This window comes from Terrapene carolina, unplaced genomic scaffold, assembly GCF_002925995.2.
Source record: "Terrapene carolina triunguis isolate 2854851 unplaced genomic scaffold, T_m_triunguis-2.0 Scaffold113, whole genome shotgun sequence".
Classification (NCBI taxonomy): Eukaryota; Metazoa; Chordata; order Testudines; family Emydidae; genus Terrapene; species Terrapene triunguis.
In genome coordinates, this window is record NW_020664464.1 from 1,848,508 (window position 1) to 1,866,155 (window position 17,648).

Here is a 17,648-nt window from a genome sequence, read left to right on the forward strand (position 1 = left end):
AGTAATGGAGACATTGGGGAGGTGCAATAATCATACTGCTACCTACATTCCTTTGTGGTGCTGGAGGTTTTATATTCAGAAATATTTAAATAAAAAAAAGTGACAACTGTACACCTCGTAGTCCTTGTATTTGTAGGCACAAAATCTAGTTGCTGGCCTTGTACCATGATGGCTGATGAGAAAAAAAAATCATGATCTCTTCGCCATAACAAAATTAACAAGCAGACATTTGCAAGGTTGATGTATATACATGGGAAAAATTAAAGCACATTATAAGTTTGCATGGTACCTCCACTATTCTATCTCCAGTTTTTAAGGTTCCATTTTTGCCAGCGGGGCTGTCTTCCAGAATGTGTTTGATAAAGATTCCCCTCATCACTTCACCATTGCTCAGCCGACTCCCCATCCCTCGTCCACCGACGATGCTGATTCCCAATGACTTGCTAGGTTCTCTCCAAAGCTCAACCCTACCATGACAAAAAAACAAAAAGGAATGCACTGTATTTACATCACAGCCTCTCATCTACAAATTCCAAAGGCCTGTCATTTGTACAATTCTATGGAACATATCTGAGAAAAATTCTTCCTTAGATGTTTTCATGCCTTTCTATGACAGTGGGTTGGGAATGACCAACACGTCTATTTAGTGTTTAACCTTTGTCTACTGCCCTCCATTTATTTTGGGCTTCTAGCTAACCCTCTTATCTCCTATGTAAGCTACAGCAAGACTAACATATTCTTATAATTGGAAGGATACCTCCAAGAGCTTGGATACCATCCCACTCATTTATGTAAAGAGTTAATTTTGTCATCCCCTGGCTTAGGCTGATAAGTGCAAATTAAATTTAAAACTAATCTTCCCAGGCACTCAGCACACAAGTTAGATCACAGGGATTTAGGCTGACTGCAGTAAAAATAAATATGCCCTATCTGTGCTATGCACAGATATAACACTACACTATTTTGATTGCTTCCTTATTTACTTTACAGTATATGAAAGGATCCACTATAGTTCCAATTTCAACACACCAGCGTTTATGAGAGAGTGTCATTCAACCGGGAATCCATACTCACCGTCTGGGCTGGTTCCAGTGACTGTAAGCTGCATTCTGAAGTTCACTTTCTTCTCCCTCCCCCTCTTCACGTTCAGGTAGTTCTGGAATTTCTCTGCTAATAAATAAGAGCGAACAAAGTACTTTTAAAATCCTAATGAAGTCACAGGTGACGTTATGCAATGAACACCAGACCGATCAAACTGCCAGAATTAGAATTTCTACAGAGCATGGAGGTAGCCATGCTTTTACACATGAAAATAGTGAGTACAAAAGTGCTTTAGTATCTAGCATACTTCTAAGTGTTCCCCTTATATTGTAAGAAAGATTTAAAATTCTTATGGTACAGCTGTGAACTATCTGGAATCACCACCCTCCCTGTAAGCTTCTGATATAATATAGCCTGTGTTTAGGAATTCCCTTTCCACGCTCTTCAATTAAGCTTTCAACAGTGACAACCACTGAATAGAATACTCTGCATTTCTAAATGGGAGTGGAGCCAAAATTTAAACAAACTGAAGTTTAGTTTCCAAAGGGGGGGGGAAAATGACAGCTATGATTTTCAAAAGTGACTAGTGATTTTGTTGCCCAACTTGAAACACTCTGAAGGTGATCTGCACCCTCTCTCTCTCTCTCTGAAAATCAGGTTTCTTCAAAGTGTCTCAAGCTGAAATGGAGGTACGCAATATTGTTAGTCACTTTTGAAAATCCTGGCCAATAATTCTAATGATTTTCTGAGGCCTAGGAGAATGCTGAGAACAGTTCATTCTGCGACTGGAAATTCACAGCTAATTGTGGCAACATACATTCTAGATGGAACAGAAATGCCATTTTCAAATTTTGGAAAAGTACAGCTGATAAGACATAATATTTGAATTTTTTTCTTAAAACCCCCCCCACCATCCTCTATAACTGCTTGATTTCACAGAATATTCCCATTGTCTCTAAAATCTGATAATGTTGAAATATCAGTATTTTTTCAGTATACTGTTGCTTTAAAAAACTATTTAATTAATGAAGAGTATTCCCAACCAGTATTTACATATACACCATCTTCTTATTCAGTGAGAGGCCTAGAAAGGGATGAACTTAATTAGAATAGGATTTTAAATGGTGTATACTCACCTCTTTTCAGACACATATATATTAGCCTTTCAAAAATGTAATGGAAAACTGCTAGCCAGGCACAAAAATCTACTTGCCAGTGCTTTACCATAATGATAAAGAAAATATCATGATATTTTGCCTTCCCATAAAAAAATTCTCTATGAGCAGAAGTCTGCAATACTGATGTCCATGCATGGGAAGAGTTAAAGCAAAAAGCCCTTACAGTTGGATAATAAGAGAACATATTGATTCACCTTACAGTATGTGCAGAAAAGAGATTGGGTGGTATTGTGTCCTCTGGTTGTTGTCCCAAACTGGCTTTGTACTCTTCCAAATGTTCTGCTGGCACATATGTAATCCTGCAATAAAACACAAAACAAAACACACAAAAGCAAAACAGAAGTCATGGGTCATGCCTCAGGTAACTTAAGGAAAGGCTGAATGATCGCCTTTTCAGACCATCTCAAGTATCAATTGATGTGAAACGGATAGCCCAGGTACAACGAAGGATGATTTGCAACTATGCAAACCATATCCCTAATTAAGCAGTCACATTACTATGCATCTGTAGTCATGTTAGCTCCTGTCCACTTCACCAAGCTATCTGGTGCTGATCACACCATTTTTCATTTCTAATACTGGAAGTTGTACAGTTCACTTGTGGCAAAGATTGTCCTGCTGAAGGACTGGTTTACAACAAAAAGCCCTCGGCATCAACATGCTGAAGAACATGACTGGTGTGCAGCAGCGCTACTATCCCAAATGCTAGCAGGAAAATGCTTGCACACATTTTACAGTAGCTTTTATGATTTCCATCAAGATTTGGAATTTGATTTTGTTCTCCACAGTTCCTGTGAAAACACTCTAACAAACAGAAAAAGAATAGCAGGTAGATGGAATGACAGCTATGAGGGTGATGCATACACAGAGGAAGGAGCCTGAATAACACATCAGCAGCAAAACAGTAGAGGGGAAGGGAGTGCAGGAAAATGATATTGGTTCCTTGTTTTACAGCCAATGCTAATGACAATGGCGTCTTCATGGGCGGGAGGGGGGGGGTGAGTCCAAAAAGCCCTTCAGCATTCTTACCAGTTAAAAGAATGGATCATTCCAATATAGTCAAACAGGAGAATGATGCTGATAGAACATTCTCTGCAGCTGGGTATTTGAGAACAGTTCCAAAGAATATGACAAAAACCTAGATAATGAGGGGAATCACAGTCTCTTGTTCCTACTGTTTAGTGGGGAAAAAATAGTGGGTTTTTCCACCATTTTCCCCCAAAAACTCTTAAAAGTTCCAGAAAACAAAAATCTTTTGGTCAAGATCTTGTCCTATACTGGAAGAAAACTTACTAGTTTCAAACTGAGGTCTGCCCTGCCAATCATCTGGTTATGGGAAAGGCAAGGCTATTTAGTCCCCCACAGAATGGGCATGGAGACAAAGCCTGGCAAATGCAGAGAGATCCCAAGATCCATGAGGAAGGAAATCCTGCAACACTCAGTGTATCTGTACAGGGCTGGGGTATTTGCATAGAAGCCCAGTTCCTTTTCACTACTCCACAAAAGTATCCCTTATCTTGTGCTCCCATTGGTTTTCAACTGCACATGATAAGGGAGCAAAGGGAAGAGCACGTAGAAAGAACTTACATAAAACAATGCTGTCAACCTACAGCTTTGGGGTATAAAATTGATGGCAAAGAAAAGCCCCTTCCACTGTCCCTGACAAGGCATGCACCAGTCCCCACCACACAATCAAAGTGTCTCAAAAATGCACAAGGGGCTTCCACTGAGGGAGGGAGAAATAATGCCTCTTCTACACAATCCTCTCCAATAAAATCATTTCCCTTTGGCTGAAATTCCAGGTTTTCCCACCCTCCACGTTGTTTGGTTTTATTTCCTAAGGCCTATAGCTTTTTGTGCTTGGTTCATCATGAAAATGCCCCCATTCAAACACTAGTGCCAATTACTGAGTGCTTTTCAGTTCTGAAACACAAAATGCCAACACAAAACATTCAGAGAAATGCCACACCTTTCTACTCGCATTTCCTCAAGAGTAGGACATCACTAGTTTTATGTGATTAAAAAAAAAAAAAAAAAAACGCAAAATTCTCCGATAACATAAAAATCATCATTTTTCCACGATTAAAATGAAATGCTGAACTTTCATTTCCCTAGTCACAATATATACAGGTATCGGTTGAACACAATGTTTTATTGATACACAATAGAACCCTGTTTATTGGAGCCTCCATTATCCGGCTCTCCATATTAACTGAATCACCAGCCGCCCAGTGCTGACGCAGTGGGTGCTGGCCGCCCGAGCTGCTGTCAGCCCCAGGCGGCTGGTAGCATAGTTAATACAGAGAGACAAACATGGAGGCTCAGATAAATGGGGTTCTACCGTATATGTTTTTCTTTTTTCACAAAATGTAAAAACTAAAGATTCTCACAAATTCCATGTTTTTTCATAGCGAACAGATTTCTAGGATTCTTGGACATCACTAGCGGACATACAATAGTACAACACATTTATATTATCAGACCTATGTTCTGAAATGGAAAAAAAGACCAAATCAAACTTTTCCTAAAACTACTTTGCAAAGTTCCCTTTGTTTCTCCACATTTTAAAATAACCTCCCTTGTCACGCAATCTCATCTCTCCAGCTGTGAGTGTCATAAATGGGAACAAAGAGTTAGAGCTGCTCTGACACAGCAACACAACCACTACTTTTGCAGGCTAGCTCATAAGAATTGCTGCCATTATAAAAGCCATGAAAACATTAAAATGTCATTTAAACAAGAGAAAAGCATCTATTGATCTAGCTATTTCCACCCTTCACTCAAATTAATCAAATTTCACCTTAATATAAATGCAGACATAAATAGCAAACAATAATAAAATATTTTAAAAAGGTATCTGCTATAAAGAATTCAGGACCATAAACAGTCTCTGCTAGTGTGTTAGTTAGAGCCTCACTCTGAGGCTGCTCTAAATTGTGTTGAGAGGTGATCTGACCCCCAGGATCACAATATTGCCATGGTGATGTAAAGCCACCTTTGTCTCCCCTGGAGTCTTCTACCAAGAGCTCACCCATACCCAAGAATCAAGACCTAAAAGACCAGATTAAAAAGAAAAAAACCAACAACAATATATTGTTTCAAGGGATCACATCCACAGAAGTCTCACAAGTCTCTTATCTTCACCATTATGTTTGCAAATGTGAACATGGCAAGCCAGACTTCCTAATTAATTCCATTATAATGTTTTATATAAACAATATGGTCCAAATTTTGCCCTGAGATAGGCACAAACAAATCCTACTGATATAAATCAGTGGGAGCTATTCTTATGTGTCTGAAGGAAGAATTGGTCCCAACAGCTCAAGTTTTACCAATCCTCTGTCTACAGTAAACATACCAACGCAAACATGTAATTTGAATGCACTTAAATAAATACAGTACAACCTTGCTAATTTAAACTGCCCTAATCCACACACCCTATCATTTGCACACAAAACCTGCCTCTCTCTTCTCATTTCTCAGCTAAGATTTGATAGAGGTGTCCATTTGTGAATTTGTTTTTTATGTAGCCGATTATAAAGGCTTCAGTTATTTTACAAAATATGCTACAGAATATTTGCGAGTACACCAGAAAGTATCAGCATGAATAAAAAACTAAGTTACAATTGTCATAGATGAAAAGTTACATTCTGCGCGGGGAGGTTAATGCGATTAGCAAATCAACACTTTCCAAAATTCAGCCATCTGTAATCAGCTCCCCAGTCATTCCTGCGATTAGCTAGGTTCCACTGTAATGTAAGTACCATTTAGAATCCTCCCCCCTCTCCCTATATTTACACCATGTTACTCAAATGAAATTATAGAATTAGATCTAGTGGAATAACCAAAATTGTAGGGAGTGAGGCTCTGCATGAGAGCATATAGTACAATGTCCTAACAAAGCAAAGCTCTGTTAAAAGCCCTCTTTTATTGGGGCTGCTTTCTTTTCTAGTCTCTGAAAGATGTTGACTGCCATCTCCAGTGAGAGCTGGAATTGCTCAGTACCTTGCATGATCAAATCATCGGTGACCAGGGGCCCAGGACTGTGAGGGTTCCCAGGTACTGTGCCACTGTGGTTCTTAGTGCTGAGAGACAGAAATAAAGGTAACCATGTTCTACTCCAACACTGAAAAGGCTCGTCCATAGGAGAAACTGACACCAGCTTTAAAACTTACTCCAAAATGTGGTCAGGAAGAAGGATGGAGAAGTGAAACAAACTGCCGGGGGGGAAGGGGGAGGGGAGTGGGGAAATAGAGAGGACATACAAATCAGAGAAAAAAGGGTAAATGAGTGAATTATAGATGCATTGTATTTCTGATCTGTAAGAGGTTAAAATGTCAAAGTTTAATAACTTCCTCTCCTTTAGAACAGTCAGTTTTATATTGAACATGTTGCTATTTCCTTTCTGATGAGATGCAAAAAAAAATAAAAAATTAACATGCACTTTGCAAAGAAAGCAGTGACAATGGAAACACTAAATGGTGTAGATATGAAAACATTTCGTAAACACCGCATGCAGTACAAAAGGAACATTCATTGCATGCTTGGTCAAACAGCCACACAAAAACCTTTAAACACTAACAGAGGAAACAAACTGAGTAATGAAGGACAAGTTACTGTAGTCAACATACAGTTTACTTTATAACTATACCAAACCTTTTTGTTACATGTGGAGAAAATAAAACATTAGTGCCAAAGAAAATATGACACTGAGATTAATCCAGATATCAGTACATCCACATATGTATCAAATCCAATGATTGTCCTCTTACACACAAGCTATTTGGATACATTCTACATGGATAATACAACTGAAATAAAGCAAAATAAAAATCAGCAATTTTTCAGAAACCAGTGTTTTTAATACAGTCTGAGGAAGTATGCTCCAATCTGCATGCTTAAAAGCCATATATATATATATATATATTTACTGTACCTATATCTGGATACATCCCTGACATTTTGGATGTTATAAAAGCATGAAATGATTCACAGACAAGTTGCAACATAGAGCCATAATGAGCTTTTGAATCACCGATACTCACACATAAAAGGGGGCCTGATCATCAGCAGGTGCTGGAGAAGATCTAGAATGTGAAGCATACGATGCAGCATCTTTTTACAATGGTGTTAACAAATGTCAGTGTCTCATGCTGAATGTGAGTTGCATACATATGTAGTTAAAAGTGTGAGCTTCTATTTATTTATTATTTATTTATTTTTACCCCTTCCACCAACATTCCATCTACACCTCCCCCGGAAAGCATCTGCTCTTTATTGGTGTCTATAGCAGTGATTATTAACAAGCATGGAAAAATGGAACTGCAATCAATCTTTTATTCCTTGATCAGGAATTCATCCACACACTTTAGGTTAAGGCAGGTGAATTTTGATTCAGCTCAGTAATTATCTGGCAGATGTTACTAGCAGCTGCTGCTGAGCAAAAAACCCTGGCTATTATTACAGAAATATAAGAGCCTCTGGCAAGGTGGAGTGAGAAGTGAAACAGAATGCATTCTGGCAAGGCCACACATCTGGTTTTCCACAAAAAAATAATGAAACCTGGAATTCAAACTGCCTGGTCTTGAACTCCTGAAGCTCAAATATCCTTGCATAAAAATAAAACAAAGTGGAGGTCTGCAATAGGTGTACAGTACAAATGTTTTGGGTGGTTTTTCAACAAATCATATTCCCCATAAAATATGCTATGCAACTTTGTAACTGAAATAGTTTTATTTAAGCCCCACCCAACTCCACATTGAGGTCACCTGGTACAGGAAAGTGCCTCAACAACTTCACATTTTAGGCCCTACGGTGCAGCCCCCTGCCTATATGCTGTAAGTTAATCAAGACTGTGATGGGAATGATTTGATTCTTCCCCCCACAGGCGAAGCATGCTGCCTCCCACAAGACTGTTAACCCATTAGCCTGAAAGACTGGGCATTGAACCACTAGGGTCTCCTGCATGGCAGTGCAGAATACTTTCACTGGCCTCCAGACTGATATGGGCTAGGCTATGCGCCCTGTTCAGCAATCAGAAATCATTATAGTTCTGCATAATCAGAGCTCTCCAGTTTGGGCATTTGCAGAAAAATCCAGGTCTATTTTTGTGATACTGTAATTCAGTGTTTTTCTGGCACTTTACAGTGCTCTTGACAGTGTAAAATGAATGAGAAATGATGCTGTACTGACAAAAGAGGGTAACGAGAGCAAGAGCAAAACCAGAGTCATTTGAGCCAAATGTCGCAGTCCTTGCTCCTACAAGACTCCCAGTGAAGTCACAGCAGGGTTTGGCCTTTTATTTTGTTATTTCTTTGCAGTGGAGGGAGCAGGCTTCAACTTCTGAAGTTTTATTAAGCAGACTTTTAACTGGTAACTGTAGATGTCAAATGAAAACTTGACATATTCAGAATTATAATGACAAATGCCCTATTTCTTTGAGATTTTCTGAACACTGCTACATCCATCAAATCTCTGATAGAATTACAACCACCCTGACTACAACATCAAATTTTCATTTAACATCTACATTTACCAGTTAAAAGCCTACCGAATAAATTTTCAAAAACCTGTATCAATGGTACTTCTACAAGTTGAAGTCCGCTCCTCCCACACTGCAAAGAAATAACCAGGGGAAAAAATCCTGGTATAGCTGCACCCAAAGCCACAGCTGCCCCAAGCCATACCCTTTGCAATTTAAAGCAATACAACTGTTATGTGCTTTAAGGGGGGGATAGCTCAGTGGTTTGATCATTGGCCTGCTAAACCCAGGGTTGTGAGTTCAATCCTTGAGGGGGCCACTTAGGGATGTGGGGCAAAATCAGTACTTGATCCTGCTAGTGAAGGCAGGGGGCTGGACTCGATGACCTTTCAAGGTCCCTTCCAGCTCTAGGAGATAGGATATCTCCATTAATTTTATTATTATTTTTTTTTAATTGTCAACCTTTTGCTCACTACTTTTTAAATTGTATTTCCATATCTTTTGCCTTATTTATATCTTCATTTCCCTTTCTCCCTTTACACCATATTTTCTTTCTTACCACAGATCCTGATGCGTATTTTCCTGCATTGCCTTAAGTAACTGTTTCCTCTTTTCCTTCTCTCTCTCCTTCTTTTCATACATGTTCTCTACCCCCTCAGATATATTCTGTTCTTTTCCCCCTTTCCACTTCTCCCCTCAAAATCTTTATGTCAATTTCTCTTTTCTAATCTGATCAATCTTTCCCTCTCCTCTACTCTCACACCCGCTCACAGACCCATTTACCCCTAAATTTTATTTAGACACCTAACAATCACTGGATTAAATGTACTAGCCAAAGATTCAATACAAAAATGGGCAGCCTGCACTATTCAAGGACAACACCCAGATGTTCTCTTCTCCAGCATCATGCTGGGAAAGAGGGGTGTGCTTGGGTTTCCAGCAGGGTGCTCTCCTTGACCATGCTTGGGTCCATCTTTCTTATCAAATGCTAGTGATGCTCCCAGTTCTCTTTGGTTGCTGTGGAAAGAAGCAGTCTATCTTTGGTCTCATCTTTCTGATGCAAGGGTGGGTGGGAGGGCTACACTGCTCTACCCTTCCCCTCTCCTTCTGATTGTGACTGGAGTGTGTGTGTGGGGGGGGGGGTGGAGTTGGGGGAGGCTCTTCTACTCTAACCCTCTCATTCTCTCAAAACTCTTAAATCTCCCTCCCTTCTCCTGCCCCCACCATGAATATCTCCAATTAATGCTACTGGGGCTGCTATGCTTGTCTACACAACCTATGGCCATGAGCCTCCCAGCTGCTCTTCAAAAGGTTTTGATTACCTGGTTCTCGAGTAAAGATAGGCAGAGCAATGCTGATGATAGCAAAGGAAACGCACAGGTTGACAGACATGGGCTCGCGGGGACTGCACAGCCATGCTAAAAATAGAGGTGTAGATGTTGTGGCTCAGGCTCTGAAGTCTCGGGAGGGTGGTGGGCTTCAGAGGACGAGCCACAACTTCAAAGCATTGTCTACACAAGCTATTTGCAGCATAGTAGAACGAGCCCTGTAAGCCAGAGTCAGACAACTAGTCTGGGAGGCTGGGTGCCATGGGCTGCATAGACATACCCTCTGAGGATTTGTCTGTACTAGAGAAGCACACCAAATCAATTTAACAATGATTTAACCCTTGCTCGCATTGAATTAGCTTATGTCAGCAAATTACCAATTTATGTTTATTCAATATAAGCAAAGATTAAAATGGTTTTAAGTGTCAATATTAGGGGTTTGCACTGATTTTGCTAGACTGAGTTTTAAATCAATTCACTTCAACCAGTGTACTTTTGTAGTACAGACAATGCCTTCTCTTCCCCTCCACCCCACACAGGAATGGAAATGAAACTGATCTGATGCTTGTCAATTTCACCGGGGTGCAGAAAACTAACAAGACTGATCAGCTTGGCAAAGCTCTGAGCAGCAGCAGCACAGGTTCTGGAGCCTGGTCTCTGCAGACTCAGGAAGACATCACTGAATCCCTTTACAGATGGTTCATGTTTGGAGGGTTATCTCCACAACCATAAGAGCTACACACACAATTTAATTTTAAATGAAAGCTTAGAGTTTGAAGGAATTGACAAAATATACGGGGGGGGGACGACACCACTTACTCGCCACATGCAAGTGGATTTTTCAAGCCCTGTATTAAATCATGCAAATTCTAAAAAGTCCATTCTTTGGTGTGCTATTATTACAATAGTAGCTCCTTTTTACATACCAACAGAAAACTGCCATTTGTCATAGATGTACTGAAAATTATCCTTTCAATGTTCTTTTTCTGCATTAATATCATGTGTCATACTTTCTGTTAGGCAACCAGCAAAGATGAGCTCATTATAAAGATATTCTGCAAACAAAATCACTTATGCCATGGCAAGAACAATTCACATTTCAGAATCACAAATCCCCAACTAAAGTCTTATTATTTTCTTGATAGAAATAGAAATGTTGGGACTTGAATGAGCCTGATTTGAGAAAGTTGCTCTTTTAAAAGGTTTTGATTACCTTGTTCTTGAATAAAGACAGGCAGAGCAATGATGATAGTGGCAAAGAAAACACACAAAACCTTTCACAAATGATTTCAACTTTCAATCATATAAAGCCCCAATTTAATGAGGACTTTAATTTTCAGGAGGAAAAAACTCCCCCCAAACCTATCTTGTTTAGAATATTGACTTGCACTATATTTCTTGACTGCTAGTCCCTTCCCACCACAACTCTTACCCTAGCTTTACCTACTTTATATCAGGTCCAATGAGTGAATGTCTCCTCAGCATAGCCCGGGCCTGCGCATTGGTTAAATTAGTGGTTGTCTCTTCATTAATGGACAGAATACAATCCCCCACACCGATTCGTCCATCACGACTTATGGAACCACCATGGATGATGCTGCGGACTATCATTCCCGAGCCGTCTTTATTGGAACTTACTGTCATCCCTGTTATAAGACAGGCATGGAGCAGATTATTGTATATATAAATAAGGAACATAGTGTATAAGGTGAAATACATTCCACCTGCACTGAGCACTAACGGAGCGTGCAGATGCAGGAGATGTGAATTCCACTCCCTACATCTGGGTCTGCTGAACAGGATTCAATGCACTCTACAGGCCCAAAGATGCTATTCCAGCCTGTGGGCAGGAACAGCAGTCACAGCCCCTACACAAAGACATTCATTTTTGAAGTTTCTTAGCAAACGAAAAATGTGATTGTAGTGGTATTTAAAATAGAGAGAAAGAAAAATAGAAAAAAGCTAGAGTGGGAGAGATATAAATTGCTTCTAAACATGATCAGATCGATCAGTCTTAGATTTTTTATAACACAATGTTAAAAGGTAATTTTATTTATTTTAATTATATTAGAGAAGGATTTAAAAAAAAAAAAAAAAAAAAACAAAAAAACCCTGAGGTTTGAAACAAAGTCAGGATCAATAAATAGGAACAGAAAATCAATACACATAACACTAAGCAGCAAATTCTTGGTGCGTACAGAATGCCTGATCCAATGTCCACTGAAGTTCATGGGCATCTTCCCATTGATTTCAGTGGGCACTGGATCAAGTAGTGCCTTATGATTTAGGTTACAGTGTGTACTGTTGAGACAGAGATCATATGTCAGTTATATACACTTTAGCTAGGTCACAGCAGTACCTTATAAGCCTACAATTACAGTCAATCCTTGTTTCCATCTTCCTTTCACTACAGGAAGTAGGAAAGACAGATGCTGCTCACTATTTTGTTTGATTCTGACTCATACTCACTGAAGGATTTCAAGTATGATTGTGTGTTCAGGTATTTTTTAAATATGAGTTTTTCTATTTTTTATTTTTGAGGACATTTAGTGCTCATGAAAAGTACCTGACTACCATTCTCTAGAGCCATCTTTCTCTAATAATCCACAGAATAGGCAAAAGAAAGGTACCTGTAGGACAGCAGGTCAATTTTTCTACTCAGCACTGCCAATGAACCTCTAGGGATGGGAGGTTAATACTATCTCCTTAACCAATTCTGTCTTTGTCCTCTCTAGTAAGACTGCCACAAAGTGTGCCAGTTAACACCAAGTTATTTCAAACGTAAGTACCTAAAGTTAGGCTCTTAAATCCATATTTAGCCTCCTAAATAAAAAGGACCTGATTTTTAGAGTTCTGACTACCCCCAGCTCCCACCGGCTTTAGTGGGAACTAAAGGAACTCATTGCTTCTGCAAAGCAAACCGGGGGGCCGAAATGTAGATATAGGAGCCAGCACCCAAAGTCTGAAAATTTTGCCCAGCACATCAAGACCTTGGAACACTCATTAAGGTTATACTCAGCCTGCTTACAGCCCTAGGGCTTTTGACAACAGGCATAAACGGTGAGGTAAACAAAACTGGGCACCTATAGGCACCACCATAAAGGTTCTTTCGCACTCACAAATAAAAAGTAAGAAACGCATTTTGAGAGGGGGAAATGTTATAATGATTTAAAGAAACAAGTAACAATAGGCCAAATACCAGCTTGTCCTATGCATGGACTCATGCCAGAAACTATAAAGCTCTTATTAGTGGCTCCTGATTACATGAAACCGCCTCTCTCTCCCCATTTGCAGTAGAGATCAGTGGAGGCTACTGAGCTGGAGCCTCCTGAGTTGAAGCAGGGGGCTGCTGCTAGCAGGGCACTGCCCTGAACTCTGGAACGTTCTTCCTTGCTTTGGCATGCCAGGGCCCAGATTTATTAACCTCCCAGGCACACTGCAAAGCCCATCTCTTTTTCAGGGCATTTAATAATGAAACAGATGGAAGGACACAAGGTTATTTGGGGTAGAGGACTCACCTTTGGCAGGTAATTTGAGCTCTGGGCAGGTTCTCTGATTGTCTCAATGAACATGTACATATGTATTTTAATCTTAATCACCCAGAGGAAAGGATGCTTTAGATTTTCATAAATGCTTCTACCCCATGGCTAGTAGTGGGAGTACATGACAGAAGTCAGCTGCCTTTATTCTGCCTCCTAGGTTAGTTATGTCCAAAGCAAATGCTGCACACATGACAGATGGCCAGCATAGGCTGTAATCTGGGGGCATCATCCATATGTTTATTCTCATACACTCCCTCATCCAGCAATAATCTCTGGGGAGATCCACTTGCACAGGTTATTCTTAGTAGAAACAGAATGCACATGTAGTTCTATGTTGAGTTGCACTCAGCCAGAACACAGGCAGCATGTGTGTGCTCCTTTCTGTGGGCATTACCCGTTTCCAGGGTGTCAACCAAAATATGTCTCTAGAGTATGAACCCAGTTCCTCCCTTGGGTAAATGGGCACAGCTCCACTGTAATCAACACAATCACACCAACGACAAATTTGGCCCATTACCTATGAGATCACATCAATATTAAACTTTACTTGCATGTCGGATGTCACATCCATGACTTCAGAAGTACAAGCAAAGAAAAAAAATTAAATGCCACTGCTGGTGCATCAACAGCTTTCACTAATATATTACCAGAGTAATGACACCTTACCTTTCATTATATCTGTTCTCCCAACATCATTTTTTTAATTAAACCGCAAGCTAACAGTGTTGTGTCTGAGTTTGAAGCCATGAACCGATGCCATTTAAAGAAACAAAATGCCAGTTCTCAACTGAAATAATTGACACAGCTGCAGCTTTCAACACTATTATACAGCCCTTGATTTAGCTCCTTTGCTAAAAGTGAAAGTTAAAAGCAGTGCAGCCATGTGTGCAAAACGTTGGCCAGGCCCCAGCAGCACAGGGGTCCAGAACAAGAAGGGATTGCAAGGGGAAGGGGGAGGGGACGGCCAAAAGCTAGATTCTTTTATTTTCACATTATATCATACATACTACTACTAAGTAATTCCAGCTTTTTGCAATTTAACTTTGGACTACATATATATAATTGGGTGTTCTTATGCTTATGTTTCACTGACATGCAACTTACTGACCCTACTCACTGCACCTACAATACATGTGGACAGTATGGAGTGCTTAGTTATTCTTGACAAAGGCTGGACTTTGGACTACATTGTGCCCTCCAGTTATATGGTGGGGAGCAGGGAGAGTAATAGCTCCCCACCCATCTTTGCACATCTTGGGTAAGGGATATCGAGAATCATACCATCTGCATTTGAAGCAGCACCGGGGCAGCTGTCTAGAGTTGTTCCTCTCCTGGGAACAACTCAGCAGAAAGATGGCAGGCCAGGGCTCCCCCTACATGCTTCAATCATCAATACATGACTGTTAGCTATTTAGCTAACTAGAAGGAAATGACTACACAGGGCTACATTGTGCCCTACTTTGGGGGCAGTCCAGAGCTGCACTGCCCCATGGGGAACACCATAAGCCATTCTGTCTCAGAGTGGCGCAGTGCCTCCTGCGATTGACTAGATCAGAGGTGGGCAAACTATGGCCTGTGGGACCGTTCTGCCTGCCCCTCCTGCCCCCCCACTGTCACCTGGCAGCCACAGCGCACCGCGCCGCCAGCGCTCTGGCCCACTGCTCCTGCTGGGCAGCGTGGGCGGTGTGGCTGGCTCTGGTCAGGCAGTGGGGCTGTGAGCTCCTGCTGCTCTTAGCATCATGATAAGGGGGTGGGGGTTGGATAAGGGGTAGGGGGCCCCGGGGGACAGTCAGAGGACAGGGGGCGGTTGGATGGGGCAGAAGTTGGGGGTGGGGGGAGGTCAGGGGACAGGGAGGGTTGGATAGGTGTGGGAGTCCCGGGGGAGGGGGGCTATCAGGGAGCGGGGGTGTGGATAGGGGTTGGGGCAGTCAGGGGACAGGGAGCGGGGGGGTTGGATGGGGGGTGTGGTCCCGGGGGGCAGTTAGGGCAGGGGTGTGGATAGGGGTCAGGGCAGTCAGGGGACGGGGAAGTTGGATAGGTGTGGGAGTCCCGGGGGGCCTGTCAGGGGGCGGGGATGTGGATAGGGGTCGGGAGGACAGTCAGGGGACAGGGAGCGGGGAGGGGTTGGATAGAGGGTGGGGTCCCGGGGGGGCGGTTAGGGGCGGGGGTCCCAGGAGGGGGCGGTCAGGGGACGAGGAGCAGGCGGGGTTGGATAGGTCGGGGGTTCTGAGGGGGGCAGTCAGGGGGTGGGAAGTGGGATGGGGCAGATAGGGGGCGGGGGCCAGGCTGTTTAGGGCGGCACAGCCTTCCCTACCCGGCCCTCCATATAGTTCGCAACGCCGATGTGGCCCTCGAGCCAAAAAGTTTGCCCACCCCACTAGATGCACTGTAAAGGGGATAATTTACCACAACCTTTAAGGGGGGCAGCCTACATCCCTCTCCATGCAGCCAGCCAGCTTTGTTGGCCAATGCCTGGGGCGGGGGGAGGAGGGGGATGTAGTTCCACCTCTTTTCTGCTGAGTTGTTTCCAGGGAATGGCCATGTTGGTTGTAGTCCCTGCATAGCCAGGTGCCAGGGCTGAGATGGCCCTTATACAGGACATACCAAATGGAGAAGGGAGCGATTACTGTCCATTCCCCACTGCAGGGCCTCTGAAGGGCAGCGTACATCTAGCCCAAAGTGTTTCAACTTGACAACGGGGCCTGAGCACTCCATACTGCCTTGTCATACTGTGGGTGCAGTCCTTAGGCCCAGGAAGTTACACATCCCAGATAAACATAAGACCATAAAGTCTGGAATACCACCTAACAATTATTGAGTCTTTGAACTCAAAGTATTATCCATTAAAGAGACAAAAGGCCACTTTTCCCAACATATTTAGGCACCTAAAGATGAAAACAGAAGTCACATGAAATCAATAGCAGTTAGGTGCTCAACCTGCTTAGGCCCTGTTGAAAATCCCACTAGATACGTATCTCTATGCTTAGGTGCCTAAATACCCTTGAAAATCTGGCCCAGAGTCCTTTAACCAAAGTCCTTTTCATGCTCCAGTGCAGAATGCCTCAACCCTGATAGGCGATTATACAAACTGCTTAGTCTCATTTTCCTCACGTTTCAGTCATGACCTTAGCTTTATTTTATTCCATCTAAATCAGTTACTATAAATGATGGTAACTAAGAAAAAAATATTAAAAGTATTAGATTTTTTGACAAAACATTTCATTGTAGAAGTTCCTCCATTTTTTGATTTATTAGAAGGAAATATATTTGGTTGGACTATCAAGCACTTCACTTTTTTTGATTGTTGATTTTTATTTTATTATTGGAGTTTGACTGACTGATGAGGTAACGTCAGCTTTCACAACTCACAATGAACTGAGGACAGAGTATAAAGGGAAGTGTACACCTGCCATACTACAGTGAAGATCTTTAGCAGTAACTGGAGTAGGCTGAAAACTGTGAAGACAACAGACCATACAGATAGGGAAATATTAGCCGAGAAAGAGCAATCAGACCAATGATCAGATACTCTACCTAGACTTGAATTGCCTTTTGCAATAGTGATAGTCTTCTCATGCATGTTTTCGGGTGTATTTTGGATTGTGGAACTTCCCTCAGTAGTAGATGTCAGGTAGCTCTTGTCCATTAAATACACTGGATCCTAATACAAAGAAAAACAACATTTCAATTCAAAACAGCAAGTTCAAAATATGACTGAACTTCATAGGATGTAAAAATCACAAATATTTGATAAAAAGCCAAGCTTTAAGAATAACAACCACAGTTGCCAACTTTCATGCGGTAAATAAGCACCCCGACTTTCACAATAAGCCAAAAAACAAGCGAATCCCATTTCAAAACAAGGCCAAAACAAGACAATCCCTAAGAACCCCAACACTCTATGTGACTAGATCCCCCCCAGAGTGCAGTCTGGGACTGTGGTGGACCCACTGTGCACCCCTGACTCTCTCCCCCCCCCTTGCCCCTGCTTGCCCTTTGCCCCTGCTTGCCAAGAACCGATAAAAAAAAAAAAAGAAGCAACAAGCAATAACAAGCAACAAGCCAAAAACTAGCCAAC

General features: G+C 41.7%; 1 protein-coding gene across 1 annotated transcript in view; it reads right to left on the minus strand.

Moving 5' to 3' along the window:
* Positions 1-17,648, minus strand: part of MPDZ (multiple PDZ domain crumbs cell polarity complex component) — a 129,412-nt gene that overhangs the window by 42,422 nt on the left and 69,342 nt on the right. Inside the window, exons 22-26 of the mRNA XM_024211058.3 lie at positions 11,476-11,674; positions 7,265-7,306; positions 2,414-2,518; positions 1,075-1,170; positions 290-467 (exon numbers count right to left, since the gene is read on the minus strand). Coding sequence (XP_024066826.1) covers positions 290-467; positions 1,075-1,170; positions 2,414-2,518; positions 7,265-7,306; positions 11,476-11,674 — 620 coding nt within the window. The remainder of the gene's footprint in view (positions 1-289; positions 468-1,074; positions 1,171-2,413; positions 2,519-7,264; positions 7,307-11,475; positions 11,675-17,648) is intronic.